This window comes from Littorina saxatilis, linkage group LG12, assembly GCF_037325665.1.
Source record: "Littorina saxatilis isolate snail1 linkage group LG12, US_GU_Lsax_2.0, whole genome shotgun sequence".
Lineage (NCBI taxonomy): Eukaryota > Metazoa > Mollusca > Gastropoda > Littorinimorpha > Littorinidae > Littorina > Littorina saxatilis.
The window spans coordinates 41769450-41793993 of record NC_090256.1 but is presented as its reverse complement, the minus strand read 5'-3'; the positions used below and the strand labels follow the sequence as shown (position 1 = coordinate 41793993).

At 39.0% G+C, this 24544-nt stretch overlaps 4 protein-coding genes across 13 annotated transcripts in view; 2 read left to right on the top strand and 2 right to left on the bottom strand.

Annotated features, from left to right (window-relative positions):
* LOC138981974 (progranulin-like) overlaps positions 1–6536 on the top strand; it is a 44405-nt gene extending 37869 nt beyond the window's left edge. For 8 of the 9 annotated variants that reach the window (XM_070355168.1, XM_070355169.1, XM_070355167.1 and 5 more), the window contains 4 exons: positions 2169–2305; positions 2884–2986; positions 3521–3639; positions 3964–6536. In XM_070355168.1, coding sequence (XP_070211269.1) covers positions 2169–2305; positions 2884–2986; positions 3521–3639; positions 3964–3973 — 369 coding nt within the window. In that variant the 3' untranslated portion in view covers positions 3974–6536. The remainder of the gene's footprint in view (positions 1–2168; positions 2306–2883; positions 2987–3520; positions 3640–3963) is intronic. The other variant, XM_070355166.1, reaches the window with a different exon arrangement.
* Positions 6537–7642: 1106 nt separating this feature from the next.
* LOC138981978 (uncharacterized) lies at positions 7643–9529 on the bottom strand. Its single transcript, XM_070355178.1, has 3 exons — positions 9420–9529; positions 8622–8940; positions 7643–8166 (listed from the first exon to the last, which is right to left on the bottom strand). The coding sequence occupies exons 2-3, from the start codon at positions 8905–8907 to the stop codon at positions 7850–7852; spliced, it is 603 nt and encodes a 200-aa protein (XP_070211279.1). The 5' UTR covers positions 8908–8940; positions 9420–9529; the 3' UTR covers positions 7643–7849.
* On the top strand, positions 9491–16753 carry LOC138981977 (uncharacterized). 2 transcript variants are annotated; one of them, XM_070355176.1, is made up of 3 exons: positions 9491–9560; positions 10710–10957; positions 15968–16753. In XM_070355176.1, exons 1-3 carry the CDS (start codon positions 9544–9546, stop codon positions 16336–16338), a joined length of 636 nt encoding a protein of 211 aa, XP_070211277.1. In that variant the 5' UTR covers positions 9491–9543; the 3' UTR covers positions 16339–16753. The 2 variants fall into 2 exon arrangements, with proteins under 2 accessions (XP_070211277.1, XP_070211278.1); XM_070355177.1 differs by lacking the exon at positions 15968–16753 and adding an exon at positions 11502–14705 and having other exon boundaries at positions 9494–9560.
* Positions 16754–17627: 874 nt separating this feature from the next.
* Positions 17628–24544, bottom strand: part of LOC138981973 (MMS19 nucleotide excision repair protein homolog) — a 30864-nt gene continuing 23947 nt past the window's right edge. The window contains exons 23-26 of the mRNA XM_070355162.1: positions 21752–21834; positions 20746–20913; positions 18951–19111; positions 17628–18555 (exon numbers count right to left, since the gene is read on the bottom strand). Coding sequence (XP_070211263.1) covers positions 18543–18555; positions 18951–19111; positions 20746–20913; positions 21752–21834 — 425 coding nt within the window. The 3' untranslated portion in view covers positions 17628–18542. The remainder of the gene's footprint in view (positions 18556–18950; positions 19112–20745; positions 20914–21751; positions 21835–24544) is intronic.

Sequence of the window (24544 nt, the reverse complement as noted above, 5' to 3'; positions counted from 1 at the left end):
AGTGAAATTGACAAGCCAGAATAGCGCGGTAGCGTATTGCACAAAGCAGGAAAGCGCACTTTTCTGTATTCTTTTGAACTTTGTGAGCTTGTTTTGAATACAACATATCAAATATATATGTTATTGAAATCAGGAAATCATAAAGAAAAGATGAAATCATTTTTGGATTGATTTCTTACATTTTAATCGTAGTACCAATTAACCTATTTTTGTTAATTGTGATCACATTTTAAGAGTAAACATGACATGTATATATATTTTCTGATTCAGAATTTGATGAAGAATACAATGCAATTTTCTTCTTCTTCTGCGTTCGTGGGCTGAAACTCCCACGTACACTCGTGTTTTTGCACGAGTGGAATTTTACGTGTATGACCGTTTTTACCCCGCCATTTAGGCAGCCATACGCCGCTTTCGGAGGAAGCATGCTGGGTATTTTCGTGTTTCTATAACCCACCGAATGACATGGATTACAGGATCTTTTTCGTGCGCACTTGGTCTTGTGCTTGCGTGTACACACGAAGGGGGATAAGCCACTAGCAGGTCTGCACATAAGTTGACCTGGGAGATCGGAAAAATCTCCACTCTTAACCCACCAGGCGGCAGCCACCGGGATTCGAACTCACGACCTCCCAATTAGGAGGCCGACGTCTTACCACCACGCGGCACTGCGCCCGTCACAATGCAATCAATTTTGAATGTCTTTGCGAAAATTTGATTTTAATGACATCTGTAATGAGCAAACTCATCATTTAATATTTAAGCTTCCAAGCTGAAATGCAATACCAAAGTCTGGCCTTTTTCGAAGATTGCTTGACCAAAATGTCAACAAAATTGGTTGGAAAATGAGAGCGTGACAGTGCTGCCTCAACTTTCACAAAAAGCTGAATATGACGTCATGAAAGACATTTATATCAAAACTGAAAAAACAGGTGGGGATATCATACTCAGAAACTCTCATGTAAAGTTTCATAAAGATCGATCCGGTAGTTATCTCTGAATTGCTGTACACACACACACACACACACACACACACACACACACACACACACACATAATCCACGATCCTCGCCTGGATTCCCCGTCCGTCGAAAATATATAGATATGTCGTGTTTACTCTAAAAATGAGCTCAGAATGAAAGGAAATAGATTCAGTAAGTACATGTACTACGCGGTCGCATGCTTCGCGGAGACAAGCGTGACCCCGGTTTGTCGTTTAGTTTGATACCGACTGACTAAATGTTTTTAGATCGCTTCACGTGTCTTTTTACATTTAGTCAAGTTTTGACTAAATGTTTTAACGTAGAGGGGGGAATCGAGACGAGGGTCGTGGTGTATGTGCGTGTGTGTGTCTGTCTGTGTGTGTGTGTGTGTGTGTGGAGCGATTCAGACTAAACTACTGGACCGATCTTTATGAAATTTGACATGAGAGTTCCTGGTTATGAAATCCCCATACGTTTTTTTCATTTTTTTGATAAATGTCTTTGATGACGTCATATCCGGCTTTTCGTGAAAGTTGAGGCGGCACTGTCACGCCCTCATTTTTCAACCAAATTGGTTGAAATTTTGGTCAAGTAATCTTCGACAAAACCCGGACTTTGGTATTGCATTTTAGCGTGGTGGCTTAAAAATTAATTAATGACTTTGGTCGTTAAAAATCTGAAAATTGTAAAAAAAAATTGTTTTTTATCAAACGATCCAAATTTACGTTTATCTTATTCTCCATCATTTGCTGATTCCAAAAACATATAAATATGTTATATTTGGATTAAAAACAAGCTCTGAAAATTAAATATATAAAAATTATTATCAAAATTAAGTTTTCCAAATCAAATTAAAAACACTTTCGTCTTATTCCTTGTCGGTTCCTGATTCCAAAAACATATAGATATGATATGTTTGGATTAAAAACACGCTCAGGAAGTTAAAACAAAGAGAGGTACAGAAAAGCGTGCTATCCTTCTCAGCGCAAATGCTACCCCGCTCTTCTTGTCAATTTCACTGCCTATGCCGTGAGCGGTGGACTGACGATGCTACGAGTATACGGTCTTGCTGCGTTGCATTGCGTTCAGTTTCATTCTGTAAGTTCGACAGCTACTTGACTAAATGTTGTATTTTCGCCTTACGCGACTTGTTTCTATTTCTGATTGACGCTGTGCTGCTTTCAGGCGACCTGCTGCAGCGATCATGTTCACTGCTGCCCTCAGGGTTACAAGTGTGACCTGGCCGCCAAGACTTGTGACCACAGCCTTTCCCAGCACTTCCCCTCAGTCCCCATGCTGACAAAGGAACCAGCAATTGTCAAGTAAGGAACTCGTCTCTGTGGCGTCTTGTCTTTGTGGTGTCTTGTTCATGGCATGGAGTTGTACGGTGGAACCCCCCTTTTTACCCCCAGGACTTCTAGCGATTTAAGACTTCTCCCCTTTTAAGACTGTTTTTTACATTTAGGCAAGTTTTGACTGAATGTTTTAACATAGACTGGGAATCGAGACGAGGGTGGTGGTGTATGTGTGTGTGTATGTGTTCTGACGGTAGTTGCGGCGATGACTGTTTGTTTGGTTATTGATTTTTATAGTTTGACGACGACTGACTAAATGTTTTTATATCGCTTCACGCGACTTGTTTTTGTTTTCAGAGGTTCTGTTAAAAACCTTTATTACCTCAGTTCAAGACTAGCTACTTTTGAAGGCCTCATTTTCTTAGATTTGTGAAGGGTAAAAAAGCAGTGTTCCAACGTATTATTATTTTAGTGTTGACAAGGGTTTTTTAAGTAAAAGCTGACGGATCCCTTTTACCTTTAGAAATCATGTTTTTACTCGTTGGTCAGGGTATGCTTTCTCATTGTTTCACATGAATTTTTGATATGTTTTATTTGTGTTACAGAGTGAACAAAGTCATTTGTCCAGATCAAAAGTCGGAGTGTGGTGATGGTCAAACCTGCTGTAAGATGAGCACTGGCCAGTATGGATGCTGTCCAAAGCCAAATGTAAGTTGACCAGAGTGATTCACTGTCTAGTTTATGTGAGCATCGAGTCGTTTCTCTTATGTTGTATCATGTCAGTGATTGAGCCAACTTTGCTTGGGTATTTTTCTGGTTATAATGTTGGATATATTATGACAGTAAGCGTAGAGTGCTGCCCTGTCACGTAGTCTCAAACCAAATTGGAAATCCATAGCATCATCATTATAATCATCCTCATCTCATTAATCATCCAAAATTATAAATTGTCCTTACCCAACCCCCTTCAACTGTTAACTTAATCGAGGTTATGACTTGTTTTCTATTTGTTACTTCGATTTAACAGTGTTTGTTGCGGGATTTTTTTCCGGTATAGAATTCTGATTTTAAAAAAACCTCTTTGTATCAGAAGTGTATTGGAAGTTTGAACCATGGATAAGGAGCTTGTGTAGAAAGCTTGCCTCACTAAAAGCAAGAGTATTTACTCTTTTACAACCCATACAAACCGGAGTTATTTGCGAACATTGTCTATTATGAGAGCAATTGTGTTGTGTTTGCCAGGCGGTGTGCTGTGCGGACCATCTTCACTGCTGCCCTCAGGGCTACACGTGCGACACTGGCGAAGGTCGCTGCAACAAGGGACTCCACTCTCTGCCATGGGACCAAAAGCAGCAAGCCAGGTAATGCAAGTACAGTGGAACCCCCCTTTTAAGACCTCAAAGAATGGGAAAAAATCAGGTCTGAAAAAATGGGGAGTCTTATAATGTGTGTATTTTTAACAGAGGTCGTGATGAGAAAATCTGAGAAAATTGAGTCTTAAAAGGGAAGGAATCTGAAAACAATCTGGGGGTCTTTAAAGGGGGGTTCCACTGTATTTCACATACCTCTGTGTCTTCTTTGTGAGCAGTGTGCATGTATTTTTTATACCCAACAAACAGTATTTAGTAGTGACTCATGGTGTATTTACGATTTTGTTAATATTTTGTTTTTCTTCTGTTGTGCAGCCTACACTGAGACAGGAATGAGTTCCACAAGAGGGTGATGACATCGTTACATGGTGGAGAATCTCTGTTTGGCCTTCCTGCTGAGCTTCCTGTGGCTTTTCTGTACTTTTTTTTAATTGTTTTAATTGTTTTACATTTGTGAGCCTTTCCGTCTTCTTTGATTTATCATTTTGTATGCCTGATGTTATCGTGGCAAATTTCACTACTGATGCACCTTTTGTCACTGCTTGCACAAGTGAAAATCAGCAGAATGCTTGCAGATGTGTCTAGTTTGGAATTATATAAGCAGGAGTTGTTTTGCTCTTCTTTTTTTTTCATGTGTTATCTTATGTCAGAAAGTCTTCATATGTGTGTTCAGTCTGACTGTAGAGTGCATAATTACACACAGAGTTAATACAGTCACTGAATTGTGAGCAGACATTCCAGTTGTGATAGATTGTAATCAATGATTGTGATTGTTTTTTTTCTGAATGAAGCCAATGATTGAATTTCGACTTTTGCCAAATGCAGAAAGAAAATATTCTGCGCGCGGAACGTGCTTGCTGGAAATATCTTTTTGATAACTAATTGAACACATCTACTATTTTGATTTGTTCTTGTTATTGTAATCTGATTTGTGTTTGGTGATGACCTCTTATAACCTTCGTGGTTGAAAACGACGTTAAACACCCCCCCCCCCCCCCCCCCCTACTGGCCAATTCCTTTCTTCTCAGTTTCTGAACTTTAAAGGAAATGATTGGTGTTACGTATTGAAAAATGCTGTCAATAGACAAATTCAGGAAATAATTCTTGTCAGGATTTTCTGGATTCTGGAAGAGTTGCTTTCCCTTGTTTGTTGCTTTTCCATAGAAACACTGAAGCATGCTACACGTGACATTGTAGGCTTACCTTGGTGTTTCTATGGAAACAAGGGAAAGCAACTCTTCCTTAACTCATTCAAGGTGCGTCTAAATTTCCCCTGTGTTCCCTGCCAGCGCTCGATTTAGAGCCATTTTGAAAAATTTATAAAAAATCAACAACACAAGATAACTTTACATACCTTTATGTTTTTTTGCAAAGTTTGGAACTTACTCTTTTAGAAAATATATAAAACATTTGAAAGTACATACCTTTTGTTGTCTTCATATCCAGGCAAAATATCCAATTTGAAGCACACAAAAAAACACTTTTGTTCTTGAATGAAACACCAGTAACTCACTGTTGCAGTACTTTTTCTCACAAAATCAAGCTGATATGCACTGTTTCAAATGTCAAGAGTGTTGCTGGTGAATCAGAGTGTTGCAGGTGAATCAGAAACAAAAATTACTGTTAAATAGACTTGAACTGGTGAGTGTCAAGCATTATCGAGGCGTGTCTAAATTGTTAAATTGTCCCTGTGTTCCCTCAAGTCGCACGATTTTGACCCATTTTTTAAAAAAAATAATAAAAATCAACACAAAATAACCTTACTTACCTTACATTTTTGCAAAGTTTGAAACTTGCTCTTTTAGAAAATATATGAAACATTTGAAAGAACATACCTTTTGTTGTCTTCACATCCGGTCAAACTACCTCTTTGAAGCAAAAAACAAACAACTTTCTACGTCATGGGTTCATCATACATAATGTCGTGATCGACACTTGCATTGCCCGAATCATCGCCCAAATGATCGTCCATTGGCACAAACTCGTCACCAGAATCTAAAATATCATCTCCACTATCATCATCACTATGGTCAAGATCAGAATCGTACTGAATAACAAGTTCTAGCACTCTTTTCAAGTTACTACGTCTTGTCAGCAGAACGATCTGCCATCTTGGAAAAGTCAAAACACGTGGGTCGCACACCGTCAACAAAATCAAATTAATCCCAACAATTGAAGGGAAGGAACTGTTTACAGTGAATGGTTCCACTGTAGACAGATAGAAGTTCATTGCAGGGGTTGTTTCCCTTGATCAGCAGGACCGTTTACACCGTTAAAAATTCGTGATATCCGTCGGAACTCAAGTACAGGCACGCGGCCAACGCTAAACACAGGTGTCAGAATTCCAGTTCCGACACGCAGCGAATGAGTTAACCCAGAAAAACTTAACAGAATTATTTCCAAACATCTTTTTCCAGACTCTTTTAAATACTGAGCCAAGTAAAATTGAAGCATTTTTTTTATTATGAGTACAGCAGGGTAACCTGTCAATCTTTTTTTATCCAAATGTTGTGTGGCTCAAGAGATTTTCATTGTTTTTTTACAACATAGAAAATGAATTATTCATGATGCTAAGGTATTTTGAATTACATCAGCAGTTACAGGTAAAAGATTGGCTTGTAAACTGCACAGCCATCTAAAATTCAGCAATGTTTTGTAAGTGTGTTTACTGTCATATCATTGGTGTTCAAGCTGTGCAGTGCATTAGTAAACTTGTAGAAGATGAAGCTTTATACAACTTCTTTTGTAGTTGGGTGTGTGCATGTGAATATGAGTGGTAGAAGTGCATTCAGTAACACTAAATCTGATGTGCACACTGTATGTTGATGCTCTCTTTTCTGGAGGATGTTTGTGTTTTTCACAGGAAAGAATTAAAAAACACTATTTTGCTTTTGTGTCCCTGTGTTTAAAGTTGAATGTGAATGTTGTTTGTGGATTGTTGTTCTCATTGTAGAGAAAATGAGATTTGTCCAGAAGTAAATGACTGCCAACAACTTGATATTGTGCAAACTAGTAGTAGAATTCTCAGTGCTGTGACAGTGTGAGTACTGTATGTGTAAGACAGTAACCTGATATCAAGTGAAGTACATGCATCACTTCACAATGCAATTTTAGCACAATGGTTCCATAAAACACCAATCTTTTTTTTGCCAAACTTGTTTTAATTATGCCAAGAGTTAACATACTTTTGGAGTAGCATTCATCTTCAAATTGCAATGTTCAAGTATAGATATTTTTCTTTAAAAAATATTCACGAAAAATTGAAGGATACATTTTGAATTTTGGTACTTAATACTGATTTGCACAGATGCTGAATATATATACACTGACCAAACGCAATACATATAGTGTTTGGTTGCACCAGTATTGTATTTACACAAGTGTTTACTTAGGATTGTACAAATATGTATTTACATGAAGCAGTAAATGCTGACAAAGTATGGTTTTATATGTTCAAACAGATAATGCTGACAACAAAAATCATGTTAGACACCAAGAGCTCCACAAATATCACAAAGAGTTGTCAACTGACCTGATATAATAACTCATGGGGTTTCAACTGTTCAGCCAACTGCAGCGTTCTGTGTAGCACCCATCTATGTGGTTTGGTGTATAACTATAAGTTGCATTTAGTAAAATATAGTGATTGTTTACCCAGGCTCTAGCTGTTTTGACACTTACAGAAATCATCTGTCCGTGTCAACAACAACAAAAAAGTTTCCAGATATGATTTGATAATCTACACATACCAAAATTAAAAATTGGCAAATAGTGATGGTCACAGAAACTCAAGTCCTGGTGTTTTTAAGATCATTCATCTTTGTTCTTTTCTTTTGTGTTGCTTTCCCTTTCAAGCAACATCAACAGAGAAACGAAATGGCTGAGTTTTGGGAAAAGGCTACAAAAACGCTGACACGATCGAAGATCGATCGTTTCACTTGGAAACTTAAGTACTGAACAGATTTGTCTTGCAAAAACAACAAACACTCACACAGACATATGATAATTTAATTTCATCCACAAGCAAACTTCTAGCTAACGGGTCTCACGTGGCGTCTTTGTAAGGAGCCAATGAAACACTGCTCTTGTGGAGTTTGATGCAGTCTAGCTTTTTTTTTCCATACTTGAACTTTATCCAGTCCTTTTTGTTGAAAGAGCAGTCCGATACAGACATACGATTAATTTCGTCCCCAAGTCAAGTTCAAAAGATGGTTTTATTAGGCGCTAACGGAACACTGCTCTTGTGGAGCTTGATGCAGTCTAGTCTGGGTTTTTGAGACATGTACTTGAACTTGGCCCAGTCCTCTTCGTTGTAGAATCGGTACGAGCCGTCAGGAATGCCTGGCCCCTCCTGCCCGTTGACCCACGAGTTGCGCGGCTCGTGCACCCAGGTGTCTTCAGGGGGATAGAAGTAGCCTGCTCCGTCCCACTTGCGGATCCACGCCTTGGTCCTGAAGGGCAGAAGCTGTGGAAGGGGGTTGCGTCTGAACAGGTCAGGGTAGCCAGAAACGGAGATTCCTGTCAAAAGTCAGAAATCCATGAGTTACATCATTCAGTTCTTTGCTCACAAAAGCACAGCCTTCATACCAAGTTGACTAGAATTAAGCAAAATGAATTCACACCAAAAAAAATTGTGTATGCTGATAAACTATTTTATAAATTATAGATTGTCTGTGGGACTATATATTTCAGTGAAATACAAATAGCCAAAGTGAATGACTGACTGACTGTCTGTCTCTCTTATTATTTTCTCCCCCCTTGTACATACACATTGTGTTTGTTGCAATAAGCCTTCGCTCGCCCTCTCTCTCTCTTTCTCTCTCTCTCTGTCTTTCTCTCTCTCTCACACACACACACACACACACAAACAAACAAACAAACAAACACACACACACACACACAAACACACACACACACACACACACTCTCTCTCTCTCTCTCCAAAGAAACCAACCTGCAAACAAAACACTCACCGCTTGGCTGATGAACGCTATCACGCTTGGCCTGGAATTCACGCCACTGGTCCTCAGACTCCATCAGAATGGCGTCCCTTCGAGACTCCCGCGGCAAGGAGTGATACTCAGCATACGATATCCATGACCGCTCTGACGGCACGTAGTACGCTGGTCCGTAGTACACGTGAGACTTTCCATCACCGCTGAGGTAGTTATGGATGGGTACATGGTTGAAATTTCCCCGGCGATTCAAATAAACACCTTTGCTGGTGCCGTAACGTGAGCCAAAGCGTGGTCCTGACATCCTGCTGGCTGATGGTAATTCGGGTTGTAGGCACTGTTTCGCAAACAGAGTGCAGTGACATATGAAAGCATATATATACAAATGAAGGAAATGTAAGTGTGCGTCTTCATCTTACATGTAACACTGATAATTATTTTGATGGTTTTAATGTATTACTAGAATGTATAAAGTGAATGTGTTCTCGTGTTCTCTCTCTCTCTCTCTCTCTATCTCTCTCTCTCTCTCTCTCTCTCTCTCTCTCTCTCTCTCTCTCTCTCTCTCTCTCTGTAACAACAAGCGGGTTTATTGTACTAACCACACTCCACAGTCATCGAACAGTATTGACATTTTCATGCCAGAATGATCATCCTCAAGATCGTGGGCATTACCGGAAAGAAGAAGAAATTTCGGATGAACATGTTCACCTGTTTTCAGAAAAGACAGCTTTCAATTTGTATCAGCATTAATAACCGCGTTTCACCAGTCCTAGAACATGACAAATGAACAGAAAAACGAAACTGATAATCACTAACCTCAACGCAAAACGTGAACTGCCAAAACAACTCTGGCCAGCAAATGTTGCAGAAGACAACTTCCTGTCTTCAGTTGACGTGTCTCCTAGCAACGTCACAGTACGGCGACCTCTACTGGAACAAAATGCAGGCAGCACAACGGTGGGTGTTTAAACTTCTAAATAGCTTAGAAAAACTGTGTGCTAAATGTATTTTTCTCGTTTGTTGATTCATTTTCTTTGCAGAACTTGATAGATTACAAAAAGAAAGCTTGACAACTTCAAGATCAACGCAGAATCTTATTTTCGTGATGTTTTTGAGCGGATCAAGGGCACGTCACTCTTCAAAAGTTGTTGGTTTGTCGCTACTTACGGAACAAAAAGTAAAATGAATACTTACTGTTCGCGCAGAAACGAGTGTAAAATAGCCCCCCAAAATGTAACGACAGCCATGTTCCATCAGTTTATGTCATTATGAATTGTATGAGTCTATTTCAAATCGAGGAAAGCTTGTTTATGATGCTCAGTTTGCGCATCAAGGGGGATAACTACTCGAATACTTAGTCAATGTCAGACGTAGAGACTAGTTAATTTAAACTTTCGGCGCTTGCCTGTGTGTTTTAGCTCTAATTACAACGATGAGTTGAAAATACACTAATATCATTAACAGCTTTGCCTGTTAGCGTTATAGGGGTGTGATTATGAGTACATTGTAGTCATTTACCCCTGTGCATTGCAAGTCAATTGAGCTATCAAATTTTATTTTTATAATCAAAATGATATATAACACTGCACTCTTATTTAGCTTTTCAATGTACGATTCTTCTTATTTTGTTAATTCAAAAAAGGATGTTTTGTAAGTACATATCTAATTGTCAGCAGCAATCTGAAGTTTTCAATTCTTTTTGATTTTGATTCTGGTAAAAATCATAAATTTAAAAATCATGATTTAGGTATTATAATTTAAATCACTTATCAAAAGTAACAAACATCTGAAACACAGTGTAAATTGTCTCTTGTTCTAAAAAGGAAAAATAAGAGACTGAAGTTGAGAAGAACTAGAACAAGATAACAATGAAAATGTACTCACCAGAACAAAACGTACAACTACAAGGAACAATAAAAAGTACCGGTTTTGGTGGAAGTCTTCATCAGCAACCAAAATAGTAAACTGAAGTGAAATTACTGATGAAGACTTCAGTCGAAACTGGTATTTTTTATTTTTTATTGTACTTTTTTTTGGGGGGGCGAGTACGTAAATTGTTACCTTCTTTATTTCTGAAGTTGAAGGATTTAATTGTTTTCATTTCAGAACATCCTGCTCCCGCTTTACAGCGGAGCTGCCTGCACCCCACCACTCCACTCCCACCAACAACTACTTCTCCGGGGATGGCAAGTCCTACGTCTGGGGGGATGCTTCGTACTATGTTCCATCTGAGCGCTCTTGGATCAGGTATCCAGACTACCGTTCCCTCCCCAGGGAATCTCGTAGAGACGCCAAGGACTTCCAGTCAGAGGACGAATGGGTGAATTTCATGCGCAACCGTGATCAACCAACAGGTATGTACAGAAATGTACCTGTATGTTTGCTGTGTGCATGTACCCACCTGATTAATCTTGGTGCAAAGGTTTGCATGTCATTCTGAATCAATTTAAACTTTTTGTTTGTTTGGCTTCTTCCCTTTTCTTGCTTGCTTGTCTTGTGAATGGTGTTACCAGTGACATATTTATTAACCAGTTTCAACACTGCCTACTCATGCTATTTTCTCATTGACGATGGCAAAAAGCGTACAGCTGCATGTAGGGATGCAAGAAAATACTGTTAAATGAACCTTCACAAGTTTCTCACTGCACACTGCTTGATAGAACCCTCCTGCACTCTTCATACCCCGCCCCCTCCCCCCAATGCCCACAAATATATGTCTGCCTGCAAGCTGGAAATTGGGGGGGGGGGGAAGCTTCTTTTATTTTGTAGGTGAAGTTTATAATCAGATACATGTCACATTTCGTGGAGTAAAATTAATCAAATTGGCCCATGAGAAGAATTAAAATGACATTTCTGTTGAAGCTGGTACATATAATGTGTCCTGTGTTCCAATCCAAGGTTATTACCACTCTCGAGTTGGTATTCGGGGCAGCGGTGTGCCTGCGCTGAGACTCAATGGATTCACACGTGCACTGCCTTCAATGCCTGGCCGTGAGCTGTTTCTGCAGCCCTGGCCAAAGAGCGATGCCTGGGTGCCTCCGGTGCGCAGAGGCCGAGGAGAATACTACGGCTACTACCACGAGCGAATTGAGAACGAGCGCGTCCGACGAAACCACGAGTTGCCCCTCAGTCAGCGCATTGAGCCTGGACACCTGCCCATGGTCGCCTATAACAGTCGATGCGGGTTCCAGCAGCCTTAATCAGACACTGAAATGACTCTCTGCTTTTCCCTCCACTTGCTTTGCTGTGTTTACATCCCGCGAACATTCCACTGGTTGTGTGTTAAATGTAAACATGTGTAGTGCTACCCTCATGATTCTGAGCTATGCACTGTGCCACATTTAGTTGCATTTAGAACAATGGCTAAAGTGTTTTGTGGAGATAATACCTGTGTTTGAACAAAAGCTTCAATCATTTGGTTTGTTTCTCACACTTGAGCTTTGTTCAGTTAGTGGAAAACTTCGTGGCACAGTCTGCTTTCATGGGTATGCCGTTGAACTATGGAAATTAAATGGTTGTATATTTTGTAATGTACGAATTATAGACACTTTATGAAAAAAAGAAGTAATAGTTTGTCAGTAGGAATAAGTAACCTGGTTTACAAAGATTTCAACTTTTGCCAACAACAAAAACAAAGCGAACCTGTGATACATGTTCTTTTGCCTTTCATTGAGTTCCACATATTTAGGTTATACTTTTAACATACTTTTTTAAATTTCTTTTTAATTTTGGTTTTAAACAGATGTTTTGACCTTGTCCTTATTCTGCATAATTGTATATGCAAACAATGATGTGTTTAATAATGTGTGTCCATGTTTATATGTTGCTTCATGAAATACAGAAGATGCAACTTAGATACATTTACATTAGCAATGACAATTGTAATGTTTTTGTTTCGTTCAGGATTGAGCAAGCACAGAGTTGTACACAACTTAATTATAAGGGTGCTGTCTAATCAGTATTAATACATTATAATGCAGTATCTTGTCTCATTGTTTGCATCTACTTCAGAAAGGATTATAAAGCTACTATATGTGTATTCTAAATTGTTTTCTGTACATTAAGAAAAAACACAAAAACAGAAACACCTTACTGGTTGCATAAACTAAGAATGGGTATTAAAAAGGTATTCCAGAATGAAAGTTCATGTATATATTCTTGAAAATACAGTCTGAATCGTAATACTTCAAACAGACATAAACAGTTAATTCAAATGTATCACTTTGGTATGTATATATTGCTTGTGTGAATGGACAGAATGCAAGATGGCTGCGATTTACTATTTACTATATAAATCTCTTCTATTTTAGCCTTATTTTTTTAATTTAATTTCTTCTGTTTTTTCTTCCGTTTTGATTTTTGTGTCTCTTTGTTTGCTTGTGTGATTTTTGTGTCTCTTTGTTTGCTTGTGTGATTTTTGTTTCTCTTTGTTTGCTTGTGTGATTTTTGTTTCTCTTTGTTTGCTTGTGTGATTTTTGTTTCTCTTTGTTTGCTTGTGTGAATTTTGTGTCTCTTTGTTTGTTTGTGTGATTTTTGTGTCGTTTTGTTTGCTTGTGTGATTTTTGTTTCTCTTTGTTTGCTTGTGTGAATTTTGTGTCTCTTTGTTTGTTTGTGTGATTTTTGTGTCTTTTTGTTTGCTTGTGTGATTTTTGTGTCTTTTTGTTTGCTTGTGTGATTTTTGTTTCTCTTTGTTTGCTTGTGTGATTTTTGTTTCTCTTTGTTTGCTTGTGTGATTTTTGTTTCTCTTTGTTTGCTTGTGTGATTTTTGTGTCTTTTTGTTTGCTTGTGTGATTTTTGTGTCTTTTTGTTTGCTTGTGTGATTTTTGTGTCTTTTTGTTTGCTTGTGTGATTTTTGTGTCTTTTTGTTTGCTTGTGTGATTTTTGTTTCTCTTTGTTTGCTTGTGTGATTTTTGTGTCTCTTTGTTTGCTTGTGTGATTTTTGTTTCTCTTTGTTTGCTTGTGTGATTTTTGTTTCTCTTTGTTTGCTTGTGTGAATTTTGTGTCTCTTTGTTTGCTTGTGTGATTTTTGTTTCTCTTTGTTTGCTTGTGTGATTTTTGTTTCTCTTTGTTTGCTTGTGTGATTTTTGTGTCTTTTTGTTTGCTTGTGTGATTTTTGTTTCTCTTTGTTTGCTTGTGTGATTTTTGTTTCTCTTTGTTTGCTTGTGTGATTTTTGTGTCTTTTTGTTTGCTTGTGTGATTTTTGTGTCTTTTTGTTTGCTTGTGTGATTTTTGTTTCTTTTTGTTTGCTTGTGTGATTTTTGTTTCTTTGTTTGCTTGTGTGATTTTTTGCCACATGGTGCAACCCATTAGAAAAATACGAATCCAATTATTACAATCTTTTAGTCGCTGAACACAACATATCTCTTATGAGAAGAATATTGCATGTGAAATGTACTTAATCATGCTTGTTCCTCTTTCGATAGAACATTTATTGCTTTTTTTGTCATGATCTTGAAAAAACGGCTGATTCATGTTCTAACCGTTTATATAAATTACAAGCATGATGAGAGCACATTATAGCTAACGAGTGCACAATTGTGATCAAATGGATCATCCTTGTAACTATTGGTTTGGGAAGCAGCAAGCATATTTAGTTTAGTGGTCAAGAAAGATTTTTGACTGCTAGAAATCCGACCCAAACTCTTGATATTACCAATAGGATGAAGGTGGCTGAAACTTTTTTGTTTAAATTGCACAAAAAGCATCAGTGAATCAATGTGTGCCTGAGCTGTAACTGACGGTTCTTAGTTATGAGATAACCCTCCACTCTGTCTTCTGTCTATTTGTCTGTTCAACTTGGCTTTCTTTCCTTCCTTCTCATTTTGTTTATTTACTTATATATTTATTCTTGAAGTTGAACACCTTTTTCATGGCTGCTTTGATTTCCCCCCTGACAGATCAGCAACAATGCATTATATTCACCCAACGTTAACCTTCCCACCCATATTCCATGGAGACAAGCATTCCAGTGCTTTGTACACTTTTTCAGCAAAATGCACAGATGTACAGCAATGTGTTATTCCATGGTTTTGATCCTGTTACCTTATTGGAGCTGTTCACCCACTACACTCTGGTGATTAAAATAAAGTCTTTCATCCTTTAGGTGTTGGTGTGTTTTTGTCTGTCACTAATGCTTTACCTTCCATTAAACACTTCTTGTTAACATGCATATGCAACCGTAACATATCAAATATGTTTAATGGAGCATATGAAATTGGAAATGAGGCACATTCTCAAGCCACCACCCCCAAAACCACACACACACACACACACACACACACACAATGGTCCTGGGACAATGGTCTTGCCAGACACAACAGATCTATTTGATTGTGGTTAATTGTTATTTCATTTATTTTAATTATTTGTTATTGTTCTGTTGATAGATTCAATTTTCTCAGCAAAAACAAACAAACAAACAAAAACAACTATGGGGACCTTTATGTTGCACAAAAAATGAATAAGAAAAAAAGTCATAGTCGTCATATGGCATGTCACATGTATGGATTCCCTGCAGGCTTTAGATACCATCAAAACCAGACAAGATCTTCGAATGTTGAAATACACAAAGAATGATGTGCCTCACCTCATGTTATCTTGAACAAGCAATTGTTAGATACATGTATTAATTTATATGTATCTTGGAAAAAAAAATTATTCAGGAGAATTAGTATGATTCATTCACTTGGATGATGAAGAATCATCATACGCTATTAGTTTTGTACAATTGGATTGGCGTAGCTCAAGAAAAAAAATAGTTTCTGTTTCCGTCCATTACATGTGCTGTTTCTGGACTCCTGCGAGCAGGAAGAATTCAAGAATACTATAATTTATGATCAAACAAAAACCGATTTAAACGTCAAATTTGCTTTTTCTCAATGTATTTCAGTCTTTATTTTATAAGAAATGGGAGGATCCAGATTGACTGTGTTGATGGGTTAGGGGTGAGGGCAGACAGCATATTTCTGATGGCAAAAGGAAGTGAAATGTAAGCAAACAAATCAGTTAAAGTGTCAGTATCCTCATATGCTGATGATGATAGCTTATTATAGCACAAACCACAGAGTTACGTGCTCTACACGTTTTACATTATACATGTATGATTATGAATAAAACACACCAGGTCAAAATTGAATGCATATAAATCCTAACTTAATAATAAAACAAAAAATTACAAAACACATTCCCTTTGTAACAATACAAATGTACCATCTATGCAGACACACATAATTGCCATAAATGTACAATCAAAATGCGATTATTTTTTTTAATCACACATACTCACACACACACACTCACACACACACACACACACACACACACACATCCTCATATGCTGACAGTGTGCTGTGTTCCACTCCTAGGTTGCTACTTCCCGAACCGTGGCATGGTAATGTCCAGAGACTCTGGCCTGGTTGTCAACGCGTATGCACGGGTCGACCCAGCCCCTCCTGGTCTGGTGCTGTTTCGGCCTCCCAAGCCTCACTATAAAGCCTTCGTTGCACCCATTCGCAAGAACGAGGGAGATTATCACACTTTCTATCGTGCTCGCATGGAGAAGAAGAATGATATCCGGCAGCCAGAGCGACCCAAGTATCCATTCAAAGAGCTGGATGCAAGAAACGATCAAAGTCGATACCTACGACACCGGGAGTTACCCATGACCACGCGCATCGACCCCAGCAACCTGGAAAAGAACTCCTACAACAGTCGCTGGGGATTTGATCAGCCTTGACCTACCGTTGGAATTGCAGAGTCTGGCATGTGTGTTTGGTTCTCTTTGCCGCCATTAATTTTTCTGCAGAAAGACTGTCTGCTTCTACTACTACTTCTTATCTGCACTTTATTTCGCAAAAAAACAGCAATGATTTCTTTATGGTGCAGTAAAAGGTGCTTGGCCATAGTTTAGTTCCACTGGCGACAGTAGCTGAACGCTGTTTTAAGGGAGACAATGTCTGGGATACTTGATGTACATTGTCCCTGCCCCTTGCATGTAAGCTATGTCCAGCTGGTGGAAGATTTTGTGGTATATGCCCTCCTTGCCTCTGTGTTACAATAAAACTTGCAATATTTTTTTTTTTAGGCTATACACTGTACAAGTATTTGTTTTTTGCAAACAGCAATTAAACTGATATAAAATTAAAAGAGAATGTCCATGTGAAGTTATTTGACATGGCATGTGGTTTTTAGGCCTGCTTCACTCTTTTTGTCATTTTTCAAATCAATAGATGTAAAAAAAAAAAACCACCACATTTTGTTTTGGTGACTGTACTGTTTTTGTCTCTGACCATGAAGTAGACATCTTGTCTTGAATCTGAAAGGGCTCCGCATGTATTGTGGTCAGTTTCCAGTGGTTAAGGATGAGAGACATGGAAACATATGTAGACCGCGGAAGTAATCTGATTACACCAGGTAGAGTACAAGCTCAGGCAGGACTGTGCCCAGGCTTTTGCTTGGGATTAGACCATCCCTCAACTTGAAGACATACCCCAAACAAACTGCCTGGCTGCTGTCTCTGTGGGGTGGATTTGTTAATATTATATTATTTGTAATAAATTAATTTTGCCGATTGACACAACTCACTTAAAAATTAATTAATAAAAAATGCCCACCCTGCATTGACCGCAACCCGGAAGTTGATTTATGGTATGTGTCAAAGTGGAGGGATCATCGATATTATCCCATGTAAAAGTCTTGACAGATCTGAGATGGTGAGCCGAATCATCTTCACGGGGAGGACTGTGCCTTCAAAGCTATTCTGAGATCTTCATGTGAAGCACATATTGTACGCAGCCTACAATCCACTGTCTTCTACCCCTACTCTTTTAACAAGCACATTACTTTTCTCAAGGAGCATTTTACTGTGCAGCCATGTACATTTGCTATCTCTTCGTCTCTCTCTCTCTTTCACACACACGCACGCACGCACGCACACACACACACACACACACACACACACACACACACACACACACACACACACACACACACACACACACACACACACACACAAGTCCATATCAGTCACATATTTACAGATTTATTCATCTGTACTAAAACCGCATGACTATGATTTTACAACAGTTGAACACAACGCATTTACCAGAGGTAAACTATACATTTTGATGCATTGCAGATAACTGCAACAATCTCTAGAAAAATGCCGTCAGAATTATTTTCAGCATTATGATTCTATGTGCATACACATGGGTATACATGTATTCATCATACAAACTGAAGTTTCTAAACCAATAATAAAAAGAAAGGTAACAAAAAAACATGCAGAAAAAATTGTACGTTTTTTAACATGCAAGCACTTAGGATACATGAAGACAGAGTGAGAAAGAAAAATGGAACGTCAAAATTCAGCATCACAGTCGTCAAAAACCCAATTGGAAGAAGCAGAAGCAAACGTTTGACAGTTCCCGAGTCATGATGTTTCACTTTCACACATGCATACAAACCAATTTCATACACAATGCCACAAGCCACTTTTCAAACCAATCTCTCTACAGCACAGGTGGGAATTCTGGCTCACACAGAAATCGTTGCTGTGTTACACCAACCAGTCAAACCAAGTTTAAAACGCAGTGATTATACATTCTATTTGTCAGCAAGATTAACCAGCCATGCAAAATATCAACCTGTAAATATGAACGGTTGCCAATTTCATTTCCAGTACATATTTTGAAATTTGTACTAGTTTCTTCTTCTGCGTTCGTGGGCTGAAACTCCCATGTACACTCGTGTTTTTTGCACGAGTGGAATTTTACATGTATGACCGTTTTTTACCCCGCCATTTTGGCAGCCATACGCCGTTTTCGGAGGACATTTGTACTAGTAAAATACTGGATTTTTTCTGGTTAATGCCATCCCTGCATACAGCACCATCTGTCTCTTGATCACCTTGATCATCCTTCAGCACCACACCTCCTTCTCTTACAAGAGACACCTGCAAGATGTAACAACATTGATGATGATAATTTCGAAAGTGGAACCCCATTTTTTAAGACACCCAATTTTGCGATCACAATGATCGCAATAAAGGCATACATTACAACATTACATGAATCTTTACAAAGTGAATTTCAGGGAAGTTTTAGTAAATGCCAGCATTTTATTTTTAATTTTTAATTTACATAAACAAGCACACCCACACAACCATACACACACACACACACACAATTGCTTTGTTGATCTTTTGTTTTGGGATTTCTAAGATTATAACTACACATCTTCTACTGTTGTTTGAAAGATACACAATCTTAGTTCAAGACAGCATCACAATCCCCCAAAACAGCTGGTTACATCCATACCATCCACAGAAGAAAAAAGTGTATTACTCACCATACATTTCGCGCCTGTGCCGCTTCCTTGCGTACGAGTCGTTTGCGGTCATCTATGGCGGCCTTCAGCTTGTTGACCACCTGGGTTTTGTGGGGCTGGAGGTTCTTGCTGGGCAGGTGGATCATCGCCCCAACACACTGCACTGCTAGGATTCGAACACGCTACACACAAAAAAGAAGAAGATTAATTTACATTTTACACATGAAGACAAGGTGAAAGAAACCTATTTTGTTTTATACCAGAATGGACCATCCAAAAGTGCAGCAGGTGGCCTTTTATGATTAGAAAGAAAGAAGACCATCTTTTTATGAAACTTTCAACATAGAAAAAGCAATTTTCCATGAAAGTTTTTCAAGCAAGCAACCATTCAGACAGAGAAATAAACTTGATCATGAATAGGAAAAAAACCAAGAAACTTTCAAATGCTGGCTGACCAACTTTCCATGAAACTTTGAACAAACAAAACCTAATTTGCCATGAACTTTTTACAAGCAACAAACCAACCAAATAGACATAAACTTGATAATAACTAATACACTAAGACCCCCTAATTTAAGTGCCTGTTTTCTCACAATTTTTTTTCATAACCTCTGTAAATGTACCCCCATTTTAAGACTCCCTCCTTTTTACATTTAGTCAAGTTTTGACTAAATGTTTTAACATAGACGGGAGAATCGAGACAAGGGTGTGGTATATGTGCGTCTGTGTGTCTGTGTGTATCTGTAGAGCGATTTAGAGAAAACTACTGGACCTATCTTCATGAAACTTTACATGAGAGTTCCTGAGTATGATATCCCCACCCGTTTTTTTCATTTTTTGGATAAATGTCTTTGATGACGTCATATCCGGCTTTATGTGAAAGTTGAGGCGGCACTGTCACACCCTCATTTTTCAACCAAATTGATTGAAATTTTGGTCAAGCAATCTTCGACGAAGTCCGGACTATGGGATTGCATTTCAGCTTGGAAGCTTAAAAATAAGTTTATTGGTTTTCTCATTAAAGTTGTCATTAAAATCGAATTTTCAGAAGCAGATTAAAAAATTGCATTGTATTCCTCATCTTCTCCTGAATTAAAAAATATATAGATATGTCATGTTAACTCTAAAATGTGCTCAGACTAAAAGAAAATAGGTTCAGTGAGTACTATGGACGCGTGCTTCACGGAGGCGAGCGTGACCCGTCTCGGTCTTCGGTATGCTTAGCCGAAACTATCTGAATGTAGTCTCGGCGATGACTAGTTTGTGGTGTTGATCTTGACTAAATGTTTTTATATCGCTTCACGTGACTTGTTAAGACCTGATTTTCTCAGATTTGGGGAGATGGGGGTTCCACTATAACATTTAAAAAAGTCACATGAAGCGATATAAAAACATTTAGACTGTCGGTATGAAACTAGATCCACACCACAAACCAGTCATCGCTGAGACTTCAATCAGATAGCCATACTCAAAGACCCAGACGGGTCACGCTCGTCTCCGCGAAGCATGCAACCGTAGTACACCTACTGAACCTATTTTCTTTCACTCTGAGTACATTTTTAGAGTAAACATGACATATCTATATATATTTGAATTCAGGAGAAGATGAGGAATACAATGCAATTTTTTAATCTGCTTCTCACACACACACACACACACACACACACACACACACACACACACACACCACCACCACCACAACCACCCTCGTTTCGATTCCCAGTCTATGTTAAAACATTTAGTCAAAACTTGAGTAAATGTAAGACACACACAAAAAATCCATAAAAACCACCATTCAAATGGTGGCTATACTGACCATGTTGGCGGCCTGAGTGGCCAGCATGAGGCAGTCAGGGAGGATGTCGGAGAGATAGTAGGTCATCAGCTCGGGCATGTTCCTGATGCCTGCGGTCAGTGTGGCCAAGGCCTGGACGTGCAGGCTGGAGTTGCTGCCCTTCAGTGAGGACACCAGCACTGGCATCAACTGGTCACAACACAGAATCCAAAAACAAGAATGTTTAATTAATGGAATGTTTGACAAAATAAACCATTCACGAGAACATCAACACAATGTTCTCTGTAGTGGACAGATAAACCAACATTTACTATGAGATGAACAAAATGTATTTGATGTCTTTCGTAGGATCTCTGGCAAGGCGGTGCTGTCGCCGAATGGAATGTATGTATTTTTTTTCACAAAACAAAATTACATACAGTGCAATTTTTCAAATGCAACAGCGGTGCACTCATACACACAGATGCATGTGCACACATTTTCGCTCTCTTTCTCTCTCTGTTTTGTTTTTGTTTTAGTATATAATTATACTTGTAATGAGTTAGATGGCCCTGCACAAATGACAATATTCGGGAATAACTCTGTTCGGTTTGTATGGGTCGTGAAAGAGTGAATACTCTTGGTTTTATTGAGGCAAACTTCTCCTTGTGACATTATAGGCCAGTCACTAGCTAGTGGTGTGTCTGAAACAGGCCGACAAGAAGCATGTGTAGAAAGTTTGCCTCACTAAAAGCAAGAGTATTCACTCTTTCACAGCTCATACAAACCCGACAGTTATTTCTTGAGTAAGTCTATTATAACTTGTGAGCCTGAGTCTCTATCTCTCTTTTGCAGCATTTTGTGAGTCAGTTTCAGGGCATAAGCGTAACCATATTTTAAAAAAAAAAAAAAAAAAATTACTGACACAAATGAGCTTAGTGTTATTTTGTGCATGGTGTTTAGTGACCTGTCAGGTGCATACTGTCCACATCTTACCTCCATCTTCAATAGGTGTAAACATGCAAGTAAACAAAGCACTTGGACTGACCTTTGGTAGTTCAGCAACAAGCACTTGTTGTGGGACGTTGGTCAACATTCCTGCCACAGCCAGCAAGTAGTTCTCTTTCACTTCTGTGACACGAAAAACAAATATTTTCATCTTAAAGTATGTGTTAACTTTTAGCGCAGATGTCAGACAGACAGAGAGAGGATGACACAAACCAGCATACTGGGCCCGTATGCATGAACTAGAAGTAAGAAACACTGGAAGTAGAGGCCTCTTTTCGAAGTGGGAACTCCCGAAGTCAACTTTCTAACTGTTCACAATGCATGAACTGACTTGAACGCCAAAGTAGTGACAGCGAGAGTATTAAGGTCAAGGTCGGGGAAATTGGGGGAATCCCTACTAATACGCATGCGCACGTTTCTATCAACATTTCAGTCAACGAAAATGGCAAGGCACGTGTGCCGCTCAAAAAGAAAGTAGACACAGAGGGGCGTTCTGCGCCTTTTTCAGATGGTGAAATTGCTGTACTCTTGACAGAAGTGTTTTACGAAAGAACGGTTATTCTGTCCAAATTTCAGAACAGTCTAACTGTTAAACATAAAGACGCTGTCTGGTCCAAAATTGCCAAAGAAGTGTCGCTCTCTCTCTCTCTCTCTCTCTTACGACACACGCACACACAGACAAACGTACACTCATGCACATACTGACACTATGACACAAGTGACACTGACGGCACACATAAACACACACACACACCACACACTGCACACGTGACACACACACACGCGCGCGCTCGCGCGCACACATATACACACACACACGCACCCATACACGCACGCACACAGTGTGACAAACAAATAACCACACACTCACTCTCTCTCACTTTCTCTCATTCTCTCTCAATCTACACTCATACACACACTGAAACTATGATGACACAAGTGACACGTCACACACACACACACACCCACACATACACATACACACACACACACACAACACACACACACACACACACACACACACATACTCACCGTAGTGACACACATATACACACGCGCGTACAGTTGAAAGTCAAGACATGATATGATTTTTTCAAAGCATAGGAAGGTTTCTTTTGCAAATGAATAAAATTAACACAGAGGCAAAACCCGGTTTTTGCAGCCGGAATGCAATTGCGGAGGCTTATAAAGGAAAAGATTAATAAAAAATATATAGCTCCCGGCGGAACTTGAACCCGGAGCAAATGAACGAGAGTCCGGAACCGTTACCACTGCACTATGTTACTCGTGTAGAATAGAGGCATGATGAAAAAAGGCATTCTGAGTTATTCAGTCGTGCTGGTTTGAAAGCTCGCCACCTTCGCCGAATGACTCGAGCACGTTTTTTTCGGTCAGTAACTGATCGAACTGTCGCTTTTGAGTCACTCTGTTTTAAGCATTTCACCTAAATTAAACAAGAATGTCACAGTCCGTGTCTATGGTGCAAGGTAGGAGACCGTCTCATTGTAGCCAAGTTACGACAGTTGCTCGATTGACGCATTTCACGTCTTCGATATTGTGTCTGAGATAATTTCCCAATGAGCTGCCTTTAAAAACGGAATGTCCTGCAATTGTAGTATGCGCTGGAGGTTTCTTTTGGATGGGTAAGGACCCTTGAGATGCGATATCGTCGTATAATTATGTCAAGCGAGAGGCCCTTGACATTGGAAGTGGGAACTTCGAAAGCAAAGTTGCCAGCTACTCGGTATGCACGAGCTAAATTGAACGCCGAAGTAGTGGCTTCGAGAGTTCTGAGGTCAAGGTCGAGAAAATTGGGGGAATCCCAATTAGTGCGCATGCGTTTGTAAACGGTAGGCTTGGTGACCAGAAGAAACAAATCTCATCGCGAGTTCGTAAATGGGCAAACGTTGATCGCGCTGTAGCTTTTACTATAATTGTTGTTTTTAACTGGTTGAACGAAAGCTGTGATAATTGTCCTTAAATAGAATGACTGTCTATAATAATGATTTCGTTGACCAGAATGTTGGGGACAATAAAAAAAGGTTGTTTATGTGGTAGCGAAGTCGGTTAACTTAAAACTCTTTTTGTAGTGTTTTTTTTAATGATTGTGTATCGGTAAAACTGCTGGACAAAAATAGTTTGGTCAGAGCGAATGTTTGTGTTACTGGTAAATTTAAAAAGGCAGAACTCCATTTTTTGGGAATCAAGATATAAGGTGTAGTGAAAAGAAGATAAGTTCAGCGAATTTCATATTATTTGAGAAAATGTGTGTCCGAATTTTTAAAACAGAAAAATTGTTGTACTTAGGTGTTTGTAAATTACGTTTGTCCTCGTTAATTGTGAAGAGGACTGTATGTTTATATAAAGTTCAAAGTCAAGATTGGATTTTTGTAGCCTACGTGCGTGTGTGCATGTGTATTAGACATAATACATAGACATAGAACACTTTATTATCTCAATTACGATAAACTCGGGTGTGGTGAATCACAATAAACAGCATAAAACGTAAGAACATGAATAAAATATCAAGGCGCAAATATAGTCAGCTCATCATAGTGTGGGGAGTGGGTACACACACACACACACACACACACAGATACACACACACACACACCGTCGAACACACACATAACGTCGAACACACACACACACACACACACCGTCGAACACACACACACACCGTCGAACACACACATAACATCGAAAACACACACACACACACACAAACACACACACACAAACACACACACACAAACACACACACAAACACACACACACACACACACACGGCACGCGCGAACACGCAAACAAACGTATGAAGGAACAGACGCAC